This window comes from Cherax quadricarinatus, chromosome 60 (assembly GCF_038502225.1).
Source record: "Cherax quadricarinatus isolate ZL_2023a chromosome 60, ASM3850222v1, whole genome shotgun sequence".
NCBI classification, from domain to species: Eukaryota; Metazoa; Arthropoda; class Malacostraca; order Decapoda; family Parastacidae; genus Cherax; species Cherax quadricarinatus.
Window position 1 is genome coordinate 25,263,722 of NC_091351.1, and position 25,752 is coordinate 25,289,473.

Here is a 25,752-nt window from a genome sequence, read left to right on the forward strand (position 1 = left end):
TAGCTACAACTAGAAAGTGATCTGATATATCTGTGGCCCCTCTATAAACATGTACATCCTGAAGTCTACTCAACACTCTTTTATCTACCAATACATAATCCAACAAACTACTGTCATTTCGCCCTACATCATATCGTGTATACTTATTTATCCTCTTTTTCTTAAAATATGTATTACCTATAACTAAACCCCTTTCTATACAAAGTTCAATCAAAGGGCTCCCATTATCATTTACACCTGGCACCCCAAACTTACCTACCACACCCTCTCTAAAAGTTTCTCCTACTTTAGCATTCAAGTCCCCTACCACAATTACTCTCTCACTTGGTTCAAAGGCTCCTATACATTCACTTAACATCTCCCAAAATCTCTCTCTCTCCTCTGCATTCCTCTCTTCTCCAGGTGCATACACGCTTATTATGACCCACTTATTATGAGTGGGAAATCTGAAAATCGTGGCATTGTAGGGGAAGAAGCCTGAAGCATGGTCAAAGAAGCACGGAAGTTGGACATATCAAAAGGGCCAGGTGGAACCTCAGTACCAGATGTGGGCAATGATATGTTAACCGAAGAAGGTACCAGGTTGATAGGAAGGTCTGAAGAATGGTCTAATGATGAGGCAGAGTGGTGAGTGAGTGCCTCAGGAGATAGGGGTCCGGGACGAGGAATTTCATGGACATGGGACTCCATGGTAAGGCTTCATTTTTCTTCTTTTTGTCTTTTTAGAAAAAAGGGGTACGTAGAGCTCCAAAGAAGAAATAAAGAAATCACATATCCCCTTCTGAGTCCAAGAGGGTCCTCAGTGCCACCGGTAGTGTAGATGTGGAGTGTAATCCGTGCCCTACCCTCCCCTTTATGCTGGTAAACCGGCAATCCAAGATAGCAACATCACATCCACCGAACTACCTCGGTGGACAAAAGAGATAGAGAGAGAGAGGAAGGGGGGCGGTCGGAAGCCCACAGCAAGGCAATCCTCCTCCTTTAGCCACCACCTCCTGGAACTGACAAGCGGCCTCCAGAGATACCTCGTCACCCGAAGGACAACGTAAGCCTCTCCTTTGGACTACGGAGGTTAGAAGGCTGAATCGGAGCATCTCCAGATGATCCAGAGTCCACGTCAAACACCACCACCACCTCAATGTGACGGACAGCGACACACTTTACCCATCGTAGGAGCTAGACTTTCGATGGGAAGGACACCAAACACCAAAAGCATGAAAAGAAGAAGAGGTGAAGGATGAAGAAAGGAGGAGGGATGGGAAGGATCGGGCAGAGAAGGGAGGAATGTGGTGCAGTTAGATTCGGTCAGAGGAAAAAGACCAAAAGGTGTAATTCCTCAGACCAAAAGCTTCTTCACCGCGACAAGGAGCCCCCCCCCCCCCATCCTTGAAGAGGACTACTCATCAGAGAAACACTTTGATTATTTGACACTTGCAGTTTTTATTACATTAGAAATATCAATTACTTTATTCTGTAATAAATTAATTAGTTAGCCAATAAATACTATTATAAAATTAGTCCGCTTTATCTATTAAATTGTGTTTTTAGATCATATTTGTTATGCTTAACTTGATAAGTTCCAGACATGTCGTAGTACACATTGGAAAGCTTGCTACTGTATTCAGTGACAAGAGAGAAATTCATGAGGGTCGTATAGTGGTAAGCCAATGGGAGGTGTGGAAAATACTGTATATATTTTCCAGAAATACAGTAGTTATTAAATGTAAATAGATGGCCATACTGTATTTAAAATTTATGTAATCGAAAACGGGAAGCTGCGCCTGCGCAGGAGGGGACTTGCCATTTTGGTTTTGAATTGTGTACAACGTTGCTGTGATGGGAAGGAATTTTCGTGCTCTAGAGGTTGAAATTGGGCTGACACCTCTCAAATAGGAGGCGAAATTGTTGGACATGCATTCCTGCATAACTTGAGATATCAGACGACTGGACAAGACAGCTCCAGGAACCTCAGATAAGCTCTCTAGATTTGTGTATAATTCTGGCCAGTGTTTTCATAAATTTAGTTAGTGAGATTTTTCTGAGTATGATACAACTTAATATTCAGTCAAATTGGTGAGTGATATTAAGATATATTTTCCTTCTGTTATGTAATTGTGTTTATGTATAATCATTTTTTAATATACAGTCCACAAATTTATATATTTACCAGAATTCCTAATGTATAATTCATTTAATTAATAGGTCTAGAGCAACTTGTGGTTATGACAGTGGTAGGTATTGAAAGGGGACATTTTTTGCGACCTAGGTGTCCCAAATTCCTACTTGTCTATGTAACATTGATAAATAATAATTATCTTTGTTATCATTTACTGTTATGTACATAATTAGTTACATTCAGATAAATGCAATTTTCCACAGGAGGTAATCCTTTTTGATCCAAGTAATGAGAGAGTAGTTCTAATTCCTTGGATACAGAACCATTCACCAGCATCAGGGAATCTTCTTTAAGAAAGACAACCTTGTAATGTTTTGATAAATCATCCTACACAGTATCATAGTTCAGTACTGCAGTCTCACAGTTTACATATTATTATTATTATTATTATTATTATTATTATTATTATTATTATTATTATTATTATTATTATTATTATTATTATTATGCATCATAGGAACTTTTGTAAATACTGCAGCTTCATTACTAAGTTTTTTGAATCATTAAACATGGAGCACTATACAATTAAAAAAAAAAAACTCTTCTGTGCTCAAATCTCCTACGTCAGGCAGCATCGTTGGTGCCAGGAATACATATTTTTTTAATGTGAGGCAGGAGTGAGAGAAGAATCATGGTGAGGCCACCAGTTAGACTGTGTCAACTGCAAAGTAAACATCACCTCAGGTCCTGACGATCCTGCACCTCCACAAAGTAAACATCACCTCAGGTCCTGACGATCCTGCACCTCCACAAAGTAAACATCACCTCAGGTCCTGACGATCCTGCACCTCCACAAAGTAAACATCACCTCAGGTCCTGACGATCCTGCACCTCCACAAAGTAAACATCACCTCAGGTCCTGACGATCCTGCACCTCCACAAAGTAAACATCACCTCAGGTCCTGACGATCCTGCACCTCCACAAAGTAAACATCACCTCAGGTCCTGACGATCCTGCACCTCCACAAAGTAAACATCACCTCAGGTCCTGACGATCCTGCACCTCCACAAAGTAAACATCACCTCAGGTCCTGACGATCCTGCACCTCCACAAAGTAAACATCACCTCAGGTCCTGACGATCCTGCACCTCCACAAAGTAAACATCACCTCAGGTCCTGACGATCCTGCACCTCCACAAAGTAAACATCACCTCAGGTCCTGACGATCCTGCACCTCCACAAAGTAAACATCACCTCAGGTCCTGACGATCCTGCACCTCCACAAAGTCCTGCTTCATCCTTTAGAAAATTTACAGAATTTTAACTGTTGAATGAAAGAGAAAAGTTATTTGTGATAAAGAAAGTCACAGAGAACCATCCAGTTGAGCCTAGTTCTGAGGCCACAATGAATGGAGATAAACTGAGGATGAAGAATAAGGAACTAAATTTTGCAGCGAAAACGACAAATCTCAATATGGAGAATGAAGAAAGTGTTCAGACAGAAGTTAGCACTTCACATCCTCGTCAGCTACACACAACATTAAGCTTATCAAAACACAGAACACAGCAGACAGAACTGGACTCACCTGTAAACAAGGAAAGTAAAGCTGACGTACATAAACGGGAGCCAGAGAAAGATAAGAATGTTGAAGATGTGGGCAAGATGTGTAGTGAAGAGCAGGGAGGCTGCGGGGTGAAGCTTAAGAGAGAGTTGGGACTGCTCGACTGTGTGGGATTCACCATGGGTAATATTATAGGCTCAGGCATATTTGTGTCGCCCAGGATGGTGCTACAATATACAGGCAGTGTGGGCATGTCCCTGGTGGTGTGGGCTGTCTCAGGGGTTGTCTGCCTGTGTGGAGCATTCTGCTGCACTGAGATGAGTGAGTACTAGCAACTGATTCATATTTTCCACTCTGGTGTGCAGTAACAAGTAAAAGATAGTTCGCTTGGCAACGCCCTCGCCTCATACACTGTGTCCGTGGTTCAGTCTCTGGCTTGGGTAGAAATTTCGTATGCTTCCTTATACCTGCTGTCCCTGGTCACCTAGCAGCAAGTATGTACCTGGGTGTTAGTTGACAGGTGAGGCTCAATGGACAGTCCTCGATCACGCATTGACTTTCTTGGGTTATCCTGGGTAGTTAACCTTCCCCCGAGTTAAGAAATTCAGAGAAATCTTATCTTTATCTTTACTGACATTTGTAGGTGCCCTTGGTGTATTGTATAGCCTCCTCTGATTAGCTTCAAAATTTTAACGCATGTGTATCCCACCAAGAAGTTTCTGATTTTTAGTGGAGTGAGTATAGTTAAATATTTGCTTATTTTATTTTTAAAATTGCATGTGTAGCATGGTAAGAATATGCTATATTGTATTCAGCTCATGTCACATAGCCATGCATGCCTCCTTACCAGTGAACCAGGTGCTACGGGTTTAACGATCAGGGGCCCCATCATTAAATCATTACCTTGGTTTAACTCGCCAGTCTCAAGGAAACCCATCAAAGCCGTGAAGCTCCGTGGAACACTGGTGAAGCACCTTTGTCAGACTTACCTTCCCTGTTGGTCGCCACTGTTCTCTCTGTGTCTTGTTCTTGCATTTGCCTCATTGTACATAATTGTAAATACTGAACATAGGCTACATACACTGTAAATACCAGCTTGTTTCTGGTAGAAGAAGTACAGTCAGGTTTTCTGCTGCCTTTGTGCTCATTTCTAATTGGTATTGTGCCACAGGAAGGTCTGCAGGCCAATAATCTACACCTGTGTTCGTAACTGTCTGATATAATCCGTTAAATAACTTAAGAAATTTCTCTGTTAAACTGGAATGTAAATTGGCTAATACATCTTATAAGGAGACTATGTTAAGTCATGCACATGCTAATTTATCAATTTACTAAAATTGTTAAGAAATTTACAATAACAATATTTATTTCTACAAGTACAGGATATAACGTATACAGACATAACTGTCATCAGTGACATAATATACAGGTAGTTCCTAGTTATGCAGAGCATATCGGGTAACTTGGGTTATTTTTCCCCAGGATGCGACCCACACCTGTCGGTTAACATCCAGGTATTGTAGATGAATGGTTCAGAGAACTGACACGTTGATAAATTAGACACATATGCAACTCTTGGGTATCTTTATTGAGGAAACGATTCCTCAATAAAGATACCCAAGAGTTGCACATGTGACTAATTTATCAAGCCAGGTACTTACTGGTAGGTGAACAGGGACAGCAGTTGTTAAGAAACTCACCCAATGTTTCCCCAGTTACCGGGGATCGAACAGCGGACACCCAGTGTATGAGGTGAGTCCGCTACCAACCCATAACTGGAGAATGCTTTTTCTGATCGCATTAAAACTTTCTTATTAATGTGCTTTGTTCAACAGGAGATTCACATTTTATTTGGGCTGTGAAGTTTTATTTTTTTTAGTTATATTAAAACTAAGATTACTTTCAGCGCAGTAAGTTGACAATATCTTTTCTGATTGACTAAAAGATTTCAAAACTTTTGTAACTTATTTTTTGTTTCTTGGGCCGTATGACCCTAGCGGGTTTAACGCTTCTTTTTGATGATGAAGATGATAATGATAATAATAATAATGAATACTTTTTTGTAGGCAAAAAGTGTTATTAAGATTGAGGCACTTATGCAGACTCCAGGCTGAGGGACTGATTACCTCAAACTCCTCCTCTCCTTACCCCTTTCTGGTTTATATCGGACTGATGAAGCCACTGTGTGGCGAAACGTTTCTTCAGTAAAAATCCCCATATGTTGCATAAGTGTCTCAATCTTCAACTTGTCGGTTGTAAACTATTTATCACATAAAAATTGTTAGGTAACCACGTTAAGGTACCTCCTCCGGGTGATACATAAGTGTTAGGTAACCATGTTAATGTACCTCCTCCGGGTGATACATAAGTGTTAGGTAACCACGTTAAGGTACCTCCTCCGGGTGATACATAAGTGTTAGGTAACCATGTTAAGGTACCTCCTCCGGGTGATACATAAGTGTTAGGTAACAACGTTAAGGTACCTCCTCCGGGTGATACATAAGTGTTAGGTAACCACGTTAAGGTACCTCCTCCGGGTGATACATAAGTGTTAGGTAACCATGTTAAGGTACCTCCTCCGGGTGATACATAAGTGTTAGGTAACCACGTTAAGGTACCTCCTCCGGGTGATACATAAGTGTTAGGTAACCATGTTAAGGTACCTCCTCTGGGTGATACATAAGTGTTAGGTAACCATGTTTAGGTACCTCCTCTGGGTGATACATAAGTGTTAAGTAACCATGTTAAGGTACCTCCTCCGGGTGATACATAAGTGTTAGGTAACCATGTTAAGGTACCTCCTCTGGGTGATACATAAGTGTTAGGTAACCATGTTTAGGTACCTCCTCTGGGTGATACATAAGTGTTAAGTAACCATGTTAAGGTACCTCCTCTGGGTGATACATAAGTGTTAGGTAACCGTGTTAAGGTACCTCCTCTGGGTGATACATAAGTGTTAGGTAACCATGTTAAGGTACCTCCTCTGGGTGATACATAAGTGTTAGGTAACCACGTTAAGGTACCTCCTCCGGGTGATACATAAGTGTTAGGTAACCATGTTAAGGTACCTCCTCTGGGTGATACATAAGTGTTAGGTAACCATGTTAAGGTACCTCCTCTGGGTGATACATAAGTGTTAGGTAACCACGTTAAGGTACCTCCTCCGGGTGATACATAAGTGTTAGGTAACCATGTTAAGGTACCTCCTCTGGGTGATACATAAGTGTTAGGTAACCATGTTAAGGTACCTCCTCTGGGTGATACATAAGTGTTAAGTAACCATGTTAAGGTACCTCCTCTGGGTGATACATAAGTGTTAGGTAACCATGTTAAGGTACCTCCTCTGGGTGATACATAAGTGTTAGGTAACCATGTTAACGTACCTCCTCCGGGTGATACATAAGTGTTAGGCAACCACGTTAAGGTACCTCCTCCGGGTGATACATAAGTGTTAGGTAACCACGTTAAGGTACCTCCTCCGGGTGATACATAAGTGTTAGGTAACCATGTTAAGGTACCTCCTCTGGGTGATACATAAGTGTTAGGTAACCATGTTAAGGTACCTCCTCTGGATGATACATAAGTGTTAGGTAACCATGTTAAGGTACCTCCTCTGGGTGATACATAAGTGTTAGATAACCATGTTAAGGTACCTCCTCTGGGTGATACATAAGTGTTAGGTAACCATGTTAAGGTACCTCCTCCGGGTGATACACAAGTGTTAGGTAACCATGTTAATGTACCTCCTCTGGGTGATACATAAGTGTTAGGTAACCATGTTAAGGTACCTCCTCTGGGTGATACATAAGTGTTAAGTAACCATATTAAAGTACCTCCTCTGGGTGATACATAAGTGTTAAGTAACCATGTTAAGGTACCTCCTCCGGGTGATACATAAGTGTTAGGTAACCATGTTAAGGTACCTCCTCTGGGTGATACATAAGTGTTAGGTAACCATGTTAAGGTACCTCCTCCGGGTGATACATAAGTGTTAGGTAACCATGTTAAGGTACCTCCTCCGGGTGATACATAAGTGTTAGGTAACCATGTTAAGGTACCTCCTCCGAGTGATATATAAGTGTTAGGTAACCATGCAAAGGTACCTCCTCCGGGTGATACATAAGTGTTAGGTAACCATGTTAACGTACCTCCTCCGGGTGATACATAAGTGTTAGGTAACCATGTTAAGGTACCTCCTCCGGGTGATACATAAGTGTTAGGTAACCATGTTAAGGTACCTCCTCCGGGTGATACATAAGTGTTAGGTAACCATGTTAAGGTACCTCCTCTGGGTGATACATAAGTGTTAGGTAACCATGTTAAGGTACCTCCTCTGGGTGATACATAAGTGTTAAGTAACCATGTTAAGGTACCTCCTCTGGGTGATACATAAGTGTTAGGTAACCATGTTAAGGTACCTCCTCCGGGTGATACATAAGTGTTAGGTAACCATGTTAAGGTACCTCCTCCGGGTGATACATAAGTGTTAGGTAACCATGTTAACGTACCTCCTCCAGGTGATACATAAGTGTTAGGTAACCATGTTTAGGTACCTCCTCTGGGTGATACATAAGTGTTAGGTAACCATGTTAACGTACCTCCTCCGGGTGATACATAAGTGTTAGGTAACCATGTTAAGGTACCTCCTCCGGGTGATACATAAGTGTTAGGTAACCATGTTAAGGTACCTCCTCCCTGTGATACATAAGTGTTAGGTAACCATGTTAAGGTACCTCCTCCGGGTGATACATAAGTGTTAGGTAACCATGTTAAGGTACCTCCTCCGGGTGATACATAAGTGTTAGGTAACCATGTTAAGGTACCTCCTCCGGGTGATACATAAGTGTTAGGTAACCATGTTAACGTACCTCCTCTGGGTGATACATAAGTGTTAGGTAACCATGTTAAGGTACCTCCTCCGGGTGATACATAAGTGTTAGGTAACCATGTTAAGGTACCTCCTCCGGGTGATACATAAGTGTTAGGTAACCATGTTAACGTACCTCCTCTGGGTGATACATAAGTGTTAGGTAACCATGTTAAGGTACCTCCTCCGGGTGATACATAAGTGTTAGGTAACCATGTTAAGGTACCTCCTCCGGGTGATACATAAGTGTTAGGTAACCATGTTAACGTACCTCCAGGGAGCTGTAGGGCAATTTTCCGCGCGCGCTCACCCAAAAATCGAAAAAATATGGAAATTGAGTTATATATACTGAAAAATAGCTCAACTCTTTGGCAACACAATGGTACCAGAAAGAATGTTATAAGTAAGTAAGTAAGTAAGTAAGTAAGTAAGTTTATTCAGGTATACACAAATACAGTTACATAGAATTATCATACATAGCAGCATATGTGTAGAGAACCTGGGATAACCCAAAAAAGTCAGACAGAGTGACTTATTTCCATTGGGGTCCTTTTACCTTATTATTATACTATAAAGGTTATAATATTTTCTTATTATTCTACAATGAAGATAACATCTTATTATCATACTAAAAAGACTATCTACTACACGAGGGTCATTAAGACTATCTACAATACGAGGGTCATTACTAGGAATAAGGTAAAATTTACACGTATTTTAGCTAAAAAATAGAAAATCATTCCCCTCCCTTTCTGTAGCTTCATTCATCAGACACTTTTTGGCAGTCTTCTTGAACTGGTTCAAGCTATGACTGGCTTTGACATGTGCGGGTAGTCTGTTCCATTCCTTTATTGCTGTACAATAAAAGGTGTTTGACGCCTGGCCAATGACTGTGGGTACTACAAAGTTGTGCTCTCTCCCCCTAGTACTATGATTGCTTTGGTTCCCAACCTTGACAAAATTGACAGCAAGATATTCTGGACACTGTTCGTGAGCAATTTTATAAACATGATTTAGCTTCAGTTGTTTTACTCTGTCTTCAACATTCAGCATATCCAACTGCTGTAATTCATCCTGGCCTACATGTTCTCTTGGTCCCAGCCCCAGGATGAATCTTACGATTTTGTTCTGGGTGATTTGCAGTCTATCTTTCAGTTTTTTTGTCAAGGCAGAGTACCATGAAGAGCAAGCGTAATCCATATGGCATTGTATAAGGGCTAGACATAGGGTCCTGCGAGCCTCAGTAGGTAGACACTGTGCTTGTCTATACAGGAACTTCAGTCTGGCATTCGCTTTCTTTACTACACTGTTCCCTATCAATTCTCCTGACATCCATGGGTCAAAGGGGATTCCCAGATATTTTACTGATGAAACCAAAGTGATGGGCTCCCCATTACACTGAACATTAAAATTATTTACCCTTCTCAGTTTGTTTCGTTCCATAGAGAATGGCTTCAGTTTTCCCTAGGTGTAATGATAGTTTGTTGTCTACTAACCATTTGCTGCAGGACTCCAGTTCCAGTGTTAAAACATTAGCAATATCTTGTGGGTCTTTACCTGACACTAACAGAGCACTGTCATCTGCATACAGTAGGAGTTTGCACTTGACACTGATAGGCATATCATTGACATAACATAAGAATAGTAAGGGACCCAGAATACTACCTTGGGGAACTCCACATGTTATCGGCAGGGGTTCTGATTCCGTTTTGTTGATTTTGACTATTTGTCTCCTGTTGCTAAGGTAGGACTTAAACCAGTCTACAGAACCTATACCGATAGCTTGAAGTTTCTTACATAATATATTGTGGTTGACAGTATCGAAGGCCTTTTGCAGGTCTAAGGTTACCATACCTATGAGGTTCCCTACGACGTTTCTACAAGAAATTATAGTCATTTATATCAGGTATGGTGACGGCGATGTTGGTACCGAGTCTGCTCACGGCCCATATATTTTTTGGAGTTATTTCCTTGTTTTTTATCGCCTTTTCTTGCATTATTCTTTCTAATATAATAACTGACTATTTGGCATCATAAAACATTAAAACATAAAAACTGACGGTGACGACAACGAAATGGACTAAATATGACAAAAGAGGGACCGGCATTCAAGTACCAGACCTGCTGCCAGACGTGAACCAGATATGAGACGTTTTCCACTACAGTGAAATAACTGACCTACAAATCAACTGCACCAGTGTTTAACGGGAAGACAACATGGCAGAAAACCTGATCAACTAAATCTCCAAGGAAATGACAGGTCTGTAGGACTTTTTTCTTCAGTGCCAAACGAGGGAAAGAATTGAGCATTTAAACATGGCTGACCGGCATCCAAACAGCCGCTACTGCCAGACGTACAACTAGCGAAGTGAAATTCTCATCTTTACTGACGTTCATCTGTTGACAGTAGCATCATATCTGTACCACCATCACATCACCTGTACCAGTGCTAACGAGAGGGAAACACAGGAGACATCGTCAAATCAACAGTACAAAACTCCAAGGTTATAGGACGGTTATCCCTCAGTGCCAGTCGTGGGAAAGAAGTGAATAGTTAAACAGTCAAGGTTAATGTTATAGTAGCTGACCTATATTCAGCTGACCAGTGTACAGTGAGAGAATCATAGCAGAAAAAGCCAAATATATCTATAAACTCAAGGAAAGTCAGGTTGTAGGTGGCGTTACTCCCCTCAGTGTTTTAAAAATGGCTGAGTCAGCAGAACAGGTCAGGCAGTCAACAACACCACACAACCCCCGATAAATGGAACTGAGGGGGATTTGGAAGGATAAAACTATGGATTAAACCTTTCTGATCTACCAGAATGGAAAGGAGTTAGAAGTTAATTGGGGAAGCCAGACTGTGAAGTGAGATGGGAAGGGGAGTGTGTATTAAGGGGTTAATTGTAAGGGTTTTGTGAAGTTAAGGGAAAAGTGAGCAGTGAAGAGGGTTTTTGAAGAGGAAATTTTACTAGTAATGCAGTGGTGATTGCTAAAGCAGATACTAAGTGTACTAGAGACTGGAAAAGAGAAATAAATATTATTGTATATGAGTAAAAGAGCGAAGAGTGAAAATGGCAGGCATTAGGGGGGTACAGGCTGCCATAATTATATTTATATTTCTTCTTCAATTCCATGAAGAAAGAAATCAGTCATGGGGGTTGGAAAAGGTGAATGGAGTAACAGCGCCCTGGACAGTAAAAGCCCAACAGTTGCCATCCTACCAGAAAAGTAAATGTCACTATCGCCGCAAGGTATGGCAACACCGCATACCTAAACAGAAACAGTGGCACACAGCTCTTATTGTAGCGCTCTTAAGTGGTGATATCCAAATTAATCCAGGACCTCAAACTATTGTGCAGAGGCAAAACAGACAGATAAATGACGGCAATAATGACGGTCTAGCAGCTAGGAATGATAACCTTAACTCCATATGTAATGCATACATAGGTCAATGTGAGGCAATACAGCCATTATTATCTCAAACACTACCAAACAGGTGCATACACTGTACTAAAGTACGCATGAAAAACAGAAAAGGCACCTTATGTAAAATGTGTAAGGGGTGGGTGCATGATGGATGTATGTACAATTATAGCAACGGTGCCAGAATTCATTTTGTGTGTAACAAATGCACTTTGGCACAGTTACCCTTTAGCAGTGATGACATTGATTTACCTAATTTTAATACAAATGACCCATTGCCATATATTGATGATTATGATTGTTTTATGAAAACAGGCCTTCACTTTATTCATGTCAATGCAAGATCACTTCTTCCTAAATTGGCAGAGATTAGGATTCTAGCTAACAAAATTAGGGCGGCAGTTATAACCATCTCTGAATCTTGGTTGGATGATACGGTGACTGACGACGAGGTCAAAATAGATGGTTACAATATAAAACGCTTAGATAGGAACAGAAAGGGTGGTGGAGTATGTGCCTACATTAGAAATGACTTAGCTTACAACCCAAGACCTGATTTAAATAACAATAAACTGGAGATTCTATGGTTTGAAGTGCTGCTTCCTAAGACCAAACTCATCTTAGTAGGAACTAGTTACCGCCCTCCTACCCAGGACCAGTTCTTAGAAGACTTTTCCAGAGTCTTGTCCGGAGTTGAAAACAATTGCGAGACAATAATACTGGGCGACTTCAATATCTGTTTTCAGCAGCAAAATAACGGGCTATGCAAAAGGTATAAGCAAATTCTAGGATTAAATAGTTACACTCAACTAATTAATACTCCAACCCGGATCACACAGTTCTCAGCCACCCTAATTGACCACATACTTTGTAACCGCTCTGAGAACATTAGTCAGTCAGGCGTCATTACCACAGGTCTTAGTGATCATTTCATCATTTACTGCACCAGGAAAATAACTAGGGATAGGATAGGCCTACACAGGACAATAAAAATGAGGTCAACTAGAAACTACAGTAAAGAAACACTGGTAAATAGGCTACACAATTGTGACTGGACAGAGATAACAAGTTGCACGGACGTAAACGATGCCTGGGAAAAATTCAAAACAATGTTCACTACCATCCTTGATAATATTGCACCAGTTAAAGAGGTTAGGATTAAACGAAGAACTGAACCCTGGATGAATACTGAGATATTAGATAATATGAAATTCAGAGACCAGCTGCTAAAAAGATTTAAAGCAAACAGACAGGATATTGCAGCACTAAATGAATTCCAAAGGGTGAGGAACAGAGTACAGAGACTTATAAAAGGAGCAAAGGCAAAGCACTACTGCTCAAAAATTGAAGAGTATAAGCATAACCCCAGAAAGCTCTGGCAACAACTAAAACAGTTGGGGTATAGCCATAAGCCAGTAGATAGGTCTAACATAGTACTCACTATCGATAATGAGGTATGCCACGAAACATCTAAGGTGGCAAATTGCTTTAATTCATACTACACATCTGTTGCATCAACACTAGTAAGTAAACTACCAGCTGCATCAAATACCTTTAACACAGACTCTGATAAGTTTCAAACATACTATACCAATAAAGGGGTAACCCCAAACAGTTGTCAACTAGTAAGTGTATCTCATGACTTTATTCAAAATGAACTAAGCAGGTTAAACCCAACTAAGAGCATAGGCCCTGATAACATCCCGTCTAAGTTCCTAAAAGATGGTGCTTCTGAACTGTCAATCCCTATTGCTCACATAATAAATCTATCAATCACCACTAATACAGTACCGGAGGGGTTCAAGGAGGCCAGAGTTACTCCTATCTTCAAGAAAAATAGTAGGTCTGATGTAAGCAACTATAGGCCTGTTAGTATACTCAGTATAATATCTAAAATTCTAGAGAGGGCGGTGTATTCTCAAGTAGTTAAGTACCTTAATGACAACAACATTCTCCATAGCTATCAATCGGGCTTTAGAAGATCCTACTCAACCGACACCTCCCTTATTAATCTGATGGATTACCTGAGAACTGAAATGTCAAAGAGGAACCTCATAGGCATGGTAACCTTAGACCTGCAAAAGGCCTTCGATACTGTCAACCACAATATATTATGTAATAAACTTCAAACTATCGGTATAGGTTCTGTAGACTGGTTTAAGTCCTACCTTAGCAACAGGAGACAAATAGTCAAAATCAACAAAACAGAATCAGAACCCCTGCCGATAACATGTGGAGTTCCCCAAGGTAGTATTCTGGGTCCCTTATTATTCTTATGTTATGTCAATGATATGCCTATCAGTGTCAAGTGCAAACTCCTACTGTATGCAGATGACAGTGCTCTGTTAGTGTCAGGTAAAGACCCACAAGATATTGCTAATGTTTTAACACTGGAACTGGAGTCCTGCAGCAAATGGTTAGTAGACAACAAACTATCATTACACCTAGGGAAAACTGAAGCCATTCTCTTTGGCACGAAACATAAACTGAGAAGGGTAAATAATTTTAATGTTCAATGTAATGGGGAGCCCATCACTTTGGTTTCATCAGTAAAATATTTGGGAATCCCCTTTGACCCATGCATGTCAGGAGAATTGATAGGGAACAGTGTAGTAAAGAAAGCGAATGCCAGACTGAAGTTCCTGTATAGACAAGCACAGTGTCTACCTACTGAGGCTCGCAGGACTCTATGTCTAGCCCTTATACAATGCCATATGGATTACGCTTGCTCTTCTTGGTACTCTGCCTTGACAAAAAAACTGAAAGATAGACTGCAAATCACCCAGAACAAAATCGTAAGATTCATCCTGGGGCTGGGACCAAGAGAACATGTAGGCCAGGATGAATTACAGCAGTTGGATATGCTGAATGTTGAAGACAGAGTAAAACAACTGAAGCTAAATCATGTTTATAAAATTGCTCACAAGCAATGTCCAGAATATCTTGCTGTCAATTTTGTCAAGGCTGGGAACCAAAGCAATCATAGAACTAGGGGGAGAGAGCACAACTTTGTAGTACCCACAGTCAGTGGCCAGGCTTCAAACACCTTTTATTGTACAGCAATAAAGGAATGGAACAGACTACCCACAAATGTCAAGGCCAGTCATAGCTTGAACCAGTTCAAGAAGACTGCTAAAAAGTGTCTGATGAATGAAGCAACAGAAAGGGAGGGGAATGATTTTCTATTTTTTAGCTAAAATACGTGTAAATTTTACCTTATTCCTTGTAATGACCCTCGTATTGTAGATAGTCTTAATGACCTTGGTGTCGCAGATAGTCTTTTTAGTATGATAATAAGATGTTATCTTCATTGTAGAACAATAAGAAAATATTATAACCTTTATATTATAATAATAAGGTAAAAGGACCCCAATGGAAATAAGTCACTCTGTCTGACTTTTTTGGGTTATCCCAGGTTCTCTACACATATGCTGCTATGTATGATAATTCTATGTAACTGTATTTGTGTATACCTGAATAAACTTACTTACTTACTTACTTACTTAATATAATAACTGACTATTTGGCATCATAAACAGTAGGCGGGACTTATCCGCAGACTTAGTGATTACCGGGAATCAGATGGGAACGCTCGGCAGTGTTCCCGCGCCCGAGGTGCCAGCCAGGAATCGCCCATTATTACGCTTATATCAGCTTATATATCAACTCTACGGCTTATTTGTCTATCAGAATTGATCTAATATGATATAATAAACACTCTAAATAACATACAAACATGTTATATACTCTAGACTGAATAAAATAGGCCATAATATGGCCCAGAGATTATCGGGAATATTTCGATATAAAAGTGTTACTCCTCTCCATGTCGTCTCTGAGTAAGAGAAAACGGTGTTTTGAAGAGGATAACTGCACTAGAACATCAGTTTACTAAGAAACACACCCAAACAAACGCGATTTTCGCGATTTTTTTTTTTTTTTGAGACGGGGGCCGGCCGGCGCTCTCGGCCGATATCTCGGAAGTAACTTATTCACCTATTGTTCAAAATTCTCCCTTTATTACTGAATTAAATGGAATATAATACTCACAAAAGTTGTAGAATAATGATTTCTCTATTTTTCTGTGACCAAATTTTGGAAATATTCCAAATACTTTGGGAGTTATGTGGGAGTAAAGGGCAGATGTTTTTGCAATATTCCAGGAACTAACAAACTTTATTTTTTTGTGAAATAAAGATACGTTCATTTAGAGAAAAGGAGTCACAGAATATTAGAATAAGCATTGTTCTCTCGGCACCAAGTGTCCAAACAACGTTACGTAGTCCCATATAAGAGAAAATTTGAACACTAGGGCATTTTCAGTAAATCAGTCATTTCTCAGTTGTTGTTTGAGGTATATTTTTGATAAATATTTTCAAGAAAGAGTGAAACCACTTTGTCTTGTGTACCAAAACTGGAGAAAATCGGACGGTAAAGATAGATAAGTATTAGGTAACCATGTTAAGGTACCTCCTCCGGGTGATACATAAGTGTTAGGTAACCATGTTAAGGTACCTCCTCCGGGTGATACATAAGTGTTAGGTAACCATGTTAATTAAGGTACCTCCTCCGGGTGATACATAAGTGTTAGGTAACCATGTTAAGGTACCTCCTCCGGGTGATACATAAGTGTTAGGTAACCATGTTAAGGTACCTCCTCCGGGTGATACATAAGTGTTAGGTAACCATGTTAATTAAGGTACCTCCTCTGGGTGATACATAAGTGTTAGGTAACCATGTTAAGGTACCTCCTCCGGGTGATACATAAGTGTTAGGTAACCATGTTAAGGTACCTCCTCTGGGTGATACATAAGTATTAGGTAACCATGTTAAGGTACCTCCTCCGGGTGATACATAAGTGTTAGGTAACCATGTTAAGGTACCTCCTCCGGGTGATACATAAGTGTTAGGTAACCATGTTAATTAAGGTACCTCCTCCGGGTGATACATAAGTGTTAGGTAACCATGTTAAGGTACCTCCTCCGGGTGATACATAAGTGTTAGGTAACCATGTTAAGGTACCTCCTCCGGGTGATACATAAGTGTTAGGTAACCATGTTAATTAAGGTACCTCCTCCGGGTGATACATAAGTGTTAGGTAACCATGTTAAGGTACCTCCTCCGGGTGATACATAAGTGTTAGGTAACCATGTTAAGGTACCTCCTCTGGGTGATACATAAGTATTAGGTAACCATGTTAAGGTACCTCCTCTGGGTGATACATAAGTGTTAGGTAACCATGTTAAGGTACCTCCTCTGGGTGATACATAAGTGTTAGGTAACCATGTTAAGGTACCTCCTCCGGGTGATACATAAATATATTAATTGCAACTTGTCTACAAAATTGACATAAAACTACACAAGTTTCTCTCTACCTTAGACCTACATAAATAAAACCTTAGACCTACATAGTCTTGAACTCTACATAGTCTTGGACCTACATAGTCTTGAACCTACATAGTCTTGGACCTACGTGGTCTTGGACCTACATAGTCTTGAACCTACATAGTCTTGGACCTACGTGGTCTTGGACCTACATAGTCTTGAACCTACATAGTCTTGGACCTACGTGGTCTTGGACCTACACAATGTCTTGGAGCTTTAAAATACGATGCATATTTTCCTAATGATTTAAGATTGACTAACACGTCTTCTGATTTCAACTACCTGTTGGTCGTGAAATTTTCCGGTTCCAGTATTACGACTTATTCTTGACTATATACTGTGTTGATTTATATAAATAAAAAAAGGCAGCAGACTCGCAGATTTTAGTTCTGAGTGTCGCTGGAACCTTGACATGAGTGTCTGTGCTTGTGCTCTCTGTCGTTCCTGTGTTGTATTGTATTGATATTTATTATCTTAGGGATTATCTTGCTGTTTTACGATCCTCTTAGAAGGTTACGCGATGAACGCTGGTGACCGCATAAATGTTTACATGGGAATGTGTGTATGTATATTCTCCAAAATAAATATGCCAGAGTTATACCCTGCGTCTTATAATACCCCCCAAAATACGTAAAAATAAAAAAAAAACGGAAAGCACATAATGAATGAGCTCCTCAGTAAAGTTAGTAACCAATGCAAGTCTGGTCACTTTTGATCCTCCTTTACTTACTGGTATGTTTGTCTTACCAACGATCTGATGTGTTTCTTCTGGGGGTCACAACAACTTTGTGGCCTCAAGACCACCATCAAAAATATTTGTAAGGTATGTATACAAACCTAAAGAAACAAGAGAGAGAGAGAAGTGGGGGGGGGGCGGTGAGAGAGACACAGTGGGAGAGAGACAAGGGCGGTGGTGGATGGGAGGGATTATGGGAGGGGACAGAACTGTGGCAGGGAGTGAGGGATGATATAATGGATGGAGTGTAGATGTGAGGTTACCCAAGCTAAGCTTCCAGTGTCTGTTTATCACCATCAACTTGTTTAACAACCAAACTGATGCAACAGATACTTACAATATTTACATGGAAGTGGACGGTAGCGCAAGAACATATGGAACTAGGCCCCAAAAGGGTTAACAGGAATACATATGGATTTATATCTACTAATCTATAGTTCACTTATCTGTTACAAGCAAATTTAGGAAATTTGCTTAGTATATCTGGTATCTTATTTCCATTAATAAGATATCTTGACATGTCACATATGTTATTATACTGTATATCTCTGTATTAATCAATAAGTGGACAATTAAGCACATAGTGTTCAAGACAGTGACCATATGTCTGATCACATAATTAACATTTAGTTTGATCATCATCTGTGTGTCTCATAAACTGCCAGAAGTACTTGTAATTATGAAAATGAACAGAAGTAGAGGTTACATAAACACTGGTGCTCGTCCTCACTTCTCTCTCCTCAGACAGCATCACAACGTGTGCAGCTGGTGCTCGTCCTCACTTCTCTCTCCTCAGACAGCATCACAACGTGTGCAGCTGGTGCTCGTCCTCACTTCTCTCTCCTCAGACAGCATCACAAAGTGTGCAGCTGGTGCTCGTCCTCACTTCTCTCTCCTCAGACAGCATCACAACGTGTGCAGCTGGTGCTCGTCCTCACCTCTCTCTCCTCAGACAGCATCACAAAGTGTGCAGCTGGTGCTCGTCCTCACTTCTCTCTCCTCAGACAGCATCACAACGTGTGCAGCTGGTGCTCGTCCTCACTTCTCTCTCCTCAGACAGCATCACAACGTGCGCAGCTGGTGCTCGTCCTCACTTCTCTCTCCTCAGACAGCATCACAACGTGTGCAGCTGGTGCTCGTCCTCACCTCTCTCTCCTCAGACAGCATCACAACGTGTGCAACTGGTGCTCGTCCTCACTTCTCTCTCCTCAGACAGCATCACAACGTGTGCAGCTGGTGCTCGTCCTCACTTCTCTCTCCTCAGACAGCATCACAACGTGCGCAGCTGGTGCTCGTCCTCACTTCTCTCTCCTCAGACAGCATCACAACGTGTGCAACTGGTGCTCGTCCTCACTTCTCTCTCCTCAGACAGCATCACAAAGTGTGCAGCTGGTGCTCGTCCTCACTTCTCTCTCCTCAGACAGCATCACAACGTGTGCAGCTGGTGCTCGTCCTCACCTCTCTCTCCTCAGACAGCATCACAACGTGTGCAACTGGTGCTCGTCCTCACTTCTCTCTCCTCAGACAGCATCACAACGTGTGCAGCTGGTGCTCGTCCTCACTTCTCTCTCCTCAGACAGCATCACAACGTGCGCAGCTGGTGCTCGTCCTCACTTCTCTCTCCTCAGACAGCATCACAACGTGTGCAACTGGTGCTCGTCCTCACTTCTCTCTCCTCAGACAGCATCACAACGTGCGCAGCTGGTGCTCGTCCTCACTTCTCTCTCCTCAAACAGCGTCACAACGTGTGCAGCTGGTGCTCGTCCTCACTTCTCTCTCCTCAGACAGCATCACAACGTGTGCAGCTGGTGCTCGTCCTCACTTCTCTCTCCTCAGACAGCATCACAACGTGTGCAGCTGGTGCTCGTCCTCACTTCTCTCTCCTCAGACAGCATCACAACGTGTGCAGCTGGTGCTCGTCCTCACTTCTCTCTCCTCAGACAGCGTCACAACGTGTGCAGCTGGTGCTCGTCCTCACTTCTCTCTCCTCAGACAGCATCACAACGTGTGTAGCTGGTGCTCGTCCTCACTTCTCTCTCCTCAGACAGCATCACAACGTGCGCAGCTGGTGCTCGTCCTCACTTCTCTCTCCTCAGACAGCATCACAACGTGTGCAGCTGGTGCTCGTCCTCACTTCTCTCTCCTAAGACAGCATCACAACGTGCGCAGCTGGTGCTCGTCCTCACTTCTCTCTCATCAAACAGCGTCACAACGTGTGCAGCTGGTGCTCGTCCTCACTTCTCTCTCCTCAGACAGCATCACAACGTGTGCAGCTGGTGCTCGTCCTCACTTCTCTCTCCCCAGACAGCATCACAACGTGTGCAGCTGGTGCTCGTCCTCACTTCTCTCTCCTCAGACATCGTCACAACGTGTGCAGCTGGTGCTCGTCCTCACTTCTCTCTCCTCAGACAGCATCACAACGTGTGCAGCTGGTGCTCGTCCTCACTTCTCTCTCCTCAGACAGCATCACAACGTGCGCAGCTGGTGCTCGTCCTCACTTCTCTCTCCTCAGACAGCATCACAACGTGCGCAGCTGGTGCTCGTCCTCACTTCTCTCTCCTCAGACATCGTCACAACGTGTGCAGCTGGTGCTCGTCCTCACTTCTCTCTCCTCAGACAGCATCACAACGTGCGCAGCTGGTGCTCGTCCTCACTTCTCTCTCCTCAGACGGCATCACAACGTGTGCAGTTGGTACTCGTCCTCACTTCTCTCTCGTCAGACAGCATCACAACGTGTGCAGCTGGTGCTCGTCCTCACTTCTCTCTCCTCAGACAGCATCACAACGTGTGCAGCTGGTGCTCGTCCTCACTTTTCTCTCCTCAGACAGCATCACAACGTGTGCAGCTGGTGCTCGTCCTCACTTCTCTATCCTCAGACAGCATCACAACGTGTGCAGCTGGTGCTCGTCCTCACTTCTCCCTCATCAGACAGCATCACAACGTGCGCAGCTTGTGCTCGTCCTCACTTCTCTCTCCTCAGACAGCATCACAACGTGCGCAGCTGGTGCTCGTCCTCACTTCTCTCTCCTCAGACAGCATCACAACGTGTGCAGCTGGTGCTCGTCCTCACTTCTCTCTCCTCAGAGAGCATCACAACGTGTGCAGCTGGTGCTCGTCCTCACTTCTCTCTCCTCAGACAGCATCACAACGTGTGCAGCTGGTGCTCGTCCTCACTTCTCTCTCCTCAGACAGCATCACAACGTGCGCAGCTGGTGCTCGTCCTCACTTCTCTCTCCTCAGACAGCATCACAACGTGCGCAGCTGGTGCTCGTCCTCACTTCTCTCTCCTCAGACGGCATCACAACGTGTGCAGTTGGTACTCGTCCTCACTTCTCTCTCGTCAGACAGCATCACAACGTGTGCAGCTGGTGCTCGTCCTCACTTTTCTCTCCTCAGACAGCATCACAACGTGTGCAGCTGGTGCTCGTCCTCACTTCTCTCTCCTCAGACAGCATCACAACGTGTGCAGCTGGTGCTCGTCCTCACTTCTCTCTCATCAGACAGCATCAGAACGTGCGCAGCTTGTGCTCGTCCTCACTTCTCTCTCCTCAGACAGCATCACAACGTGCGCAGCTGGTGCTCGTCCTCACTTCTCTCTCCTCAGACAGCATCACAACGTGTGCAGCTGGTGCTCGTCCTCACTTCTCTCTCCTCAGACAGCATCACAACGTGTGCAGCTGGTGCTCGTCCTCACTTCTCTCTCCTCAGACAGCATCACAACGTGTGCAGCTGGTGCTCGTCCTCACTTCTCTCTCCTCAGACAGCAACACAACGTGTGCAGCTGATGCTCGTCCTCACTTCTCTCTCCTCAGACAGCATCACAACGTGTGCAGCTGGTGCTCGTCCTCACTTCTCTCTCCTCAAGCAGCATCACAACGTGCGCAGCTGGTGCTCGTCCTCACTTCTCTCTCCTCAGACTGCATCACAACGTGCGCAGCTGGTGCTCGTCCTCACTTCTCTCTCCTCAGACGGCATCACAACGTGCGCAGCTGGTGCTCGTCCTCACTTCTCTCTCCTCAGACAGCATCACAACGTGTGCAGCTGGTGCTCGTCCTCACTTCTCTCTCCTCAAGCAGCATCACAACGTGCGCAGCTGGTGCTCGTCCTCAATTCTCTCTCCTCAGACAGCATCACAACGTGCGCAGATGGTACTCGTCCTCACTTCTCGCTCCTCAGACGGCATCACAACGTGCGCAGTTGGTGCTCGTCCTCACTTCTCTCTCCTCAAGCAGCATCACAACGTGCGCAGCTGGTGCTCGTCCTCAATTCTCTCTCCTCAGACAGCATCACAACGTGCGCAGATGGTACTCGTCCTCACTTCTCTCTCTTCAGACAGCATCACAACGTGCACAGCTGGTGCTCGTCCTCACTTCTCTCTCCTCAGACAGCATCACAACGTGTGCAGCTGGTGCTCCTCCTCAATTTTCTCTCCTCAGACAGAATCACAACGTGCGCAGCTGGTGCTCGTCCTCACTTCTCTCTCCTCAGACAGCATCACAACGTGCGCAGCTGGTGCTCGTCCTCACTTCTCTCTCCTCAGACAGCATCACAACGTGCGCAGCTGGTGCTCGTCCTCACTTCTCTCTCCTCAGACAGCATCACAACGTGCGCAGCTGGTGCTCGTCCTCACTTCTCTCTCCTCAGACAGCATCACAACGTGCGCAGCTGGTGCTCATCCTCACTTCTCTCTCCTCAGACAGCATCACAACGTGCGCAGCTGGTACTCGTCCTCACTTCTCCCTCGTCAGACAGCATCACAACGTGTGCAGCTGGTGCTCGTCCTCACTTCTCTCTCCTCAGACAGCATCACACCGTGTGCAGCTGGTGCTCGTCCTCACTTCTCTCTCCTCAGACAGCATCACAACGTGCGCAGCTGGTGCTCGTCCTCACTTCTCTTCTCCTCAAGCAGCATTACAACGTGCGCAGCTGGTGCTCGTCCTCACTTCTCTCTCCTCAGACAGCATCACAACGTGCGCAGCTGGTGCTCGTCCTCACTTCTCTCTCCTCAGACGGCATCACAACGTGCGCAGCTGGTGCTCGTCCTCACTTCTCTCTCCTTAGACAGCATCACAACGTGTGCAGCTGGTGCTCGTCCTCACTTCTCTCTCCTCAAACAGCATCACAACGTGTGCAGCTGGTGCTCGTCCTCACTTTTCTCTCCTCAGACAGCATCACAACGTGTGCAGCTGGTGCTCGTCCTCACTTCTCTCTCCTCAGACAGCATCACAACGTGTGCAGCTGGTGCTCGTCCTCACTTTTCTCTCCTCAGACAGCATCACAACGTGTGCAGCTGGTGCTCGTCCTCACTTTTCTCTCCTCAGACAGCATCACAACGTGTGCAGCTGGTGCTCGTCCTTACTTCTCTCTCATCAGACAGCATCACAACATGCGCAGCTGGTGCTCGTCCTCACTTCTCTCTCCTCAGGCAGCATCACAACGTGCGCAGCTGGTGCTCGTCCTCACTTCTCTCTCCTCAGACAGCATCACAACGTGTGCAGCTGGTGCTCGTCCTCACTTCTCTCTCCTCAGACAGCATCACACCGTGTGCAGCTGGTGCTCGTCCTCACTTCTCTCTCCTCAGACAGCATCACAACGTGCGCAGCTGGTGCTCGTCCTCACTTCTCTCTCCTCAGACAGCATCACAACGTGTGCAGCTGGTGCTCGTCCTCACTTCTCTCTCCTCAGACAGCATCACACCGTGTGCAGCTGGTGCTCGTCCTCACTTCTCTCTCCTCAGACAGCATCACAACGTGCGCAGCTGGTGCTCGTCCTCACTTCTCTTCTCCTCAAGCAGCATAACAACGTGCGCAGCTGGTGCTCGTCCTCACTTCTCTCTCCTCAGACAGCATCACAACGTGCGCAGCTGGTGCTCGTCCTCACTTCTCTCTCCTCAGACGGCATCACAACGTGCGCAGCTGGTGCTCGTCCTCACTTCTCTCTCCTTAGACAGCATCACAACGTGTGCAGCTGGTGCTCGTCCTCACTTCTCTCTCCTCAGACAGCATCACAACGTGTGCAGCTGGTGCTCGTCCTCACTTTTCTCTCCTCAGACAGCATCACAACGTGTGCAGCTGGTGCTCGTCCTCACTTCTCTCTCCTCAGACAGCATCACAACGTGTGCAGCTGGTGCTCCTCCTCACTTTTCTCTCCTCAGACAGCATCACAACGTGTGCAGCTGGTGCTCGTCCTCACTTTTCTCTCCTCAGACAGCATCACAACGTGTGCAGCTGGTGCTCGTCCTTACTTCTCTCTCATCAGACAGCATCACAACATGCGCAGCTGGTGCTCGTCCTCACTTCTCTCTCCTCAGACAGCATCACAACGTGCGCAGCTGGTGCTCGTCCTCACTTCTCTCTCCTCAGACAGCATCACAACGTGTGCAGCTGGTGCTCGTCCTCACTTCTCTCTCCTCAGACAGCATCACAACGTGTGCAGCTGGTGCTCGTCCTCACTTCTCTCTCCTCAGACAGCATCACAACGTGCGCAGCTGGTGCTCGTCCTCACTTCTCTCTCCTCAGACAGCATCACAACGTGTGCAGCTGGTGCTCGTCCTCACTTCTCTCTCCTCAAGCAGCATCACAACGTGCGCAGCTGGTGCTCGTCCTCACTTCTCTCTCCTCAATCAGCATCACAACGTGCGCAGCTGGTGCTCGTCCTCACTTCTCTCTCCTCAGACAGCATCACAACGTGCGCAGCTGGTGCTCGTCCTCACTTCTCTCTCCTCAGACGGCATCACAACGTGCGCAGCTGGTGCTCGTCCTCACTTCTCTCTCCTCAGACAGCATCACAACGTGTGCAGCTGGTGCTCGTCCTCACTTCTCTCTCCTCAAGCAGCATCACAACGTGCGCAGCTGGTGCTCGTCCTCAATTCTCTCTCCTCAGACAGCATCACAACGTGCGCAGCTGGTACTCGTCCTCACTTCTCTCTCCTCAGACAGCATCACAACGTGCGCAGCTGGTGCTCGTCCTCACTTCTCTCTCCTCAGACAGCATCACAACGTGTGCAGCTGGTGCTCCTCCTCACTTCTCTCTCCTCAGACAGCATCACAACGTGCGCAGCTGGTGCTCGTCCTCACTTCTCTCTCCTCAGACAGCATCACAACGTGCGCAGCTGGTGCTCGTCCTCACTTCTTTCTCCTCAGACAGCATCACAACAAGAGCAGCTGGTGCTCGTCCTCACTTCTCTCTCCTCAGACAGCATCACAACGTCTGCAGCTGGTGCTCGTCCTCACTTCTCTCTCCTCAGACAGCATCACAACGTGTGCAGCTGGTGCTCGTCCTCACTTCTCTCTCCTCAGACAGCACCTCAACGTGCGCAGCAATAACCTAACTTGTTTATTTACCCAAACATGTGTATTTAACCTCAACTGTAGCACGAACTGTTGCTCTAACTGCTGACCATCACTGCTACTACTGCTGCTGCTGTGACTGCTGACCATCACTGCTATTACTGCCGCTGCACTGACTGTTGACCATCACTGCTACTACTGCTGCTGCTGTGACTGCTGACCATCACTGCTATTACTACTGCTGCTGTGACTGCTGACTATCACTGCTATTACTGCTGCTGCTGTGACTGCTGACCATCACTGCTATTATTGCTCCTGCTGTGACTGCTGACAATCACTGCTACTACTGCTGCTACTGTGACTGCTGACCATC

General features: G+C 44.4%; 1 protein-coding gene across 1 annotated transcript in view; it reads left to right on the forward strand.

The window, feature by feature from the left end:
* Nucleotides 1-2,840: 2,840 nt before the first annotated feature.
* LOC128694527 (Y+L amino acid transporter 2-like) overlaps nt 2,841-25,752 on the forward strand; it is a 128,096-nt gene continuing 105,184 nt past the window's right edge. Inside the window, exon 1 of the mRNA XM_070097834.1 lies at nt 2,841-4,000. Coding sequence (XP_069953935.1) covers nt 3,523-4,000 — 478 coding nt within the window. The 5' untranslated portion in view covers nt 2,841-3,522. The remainder of the gene's footprint in view (nt 4,001-25,752) is intronic.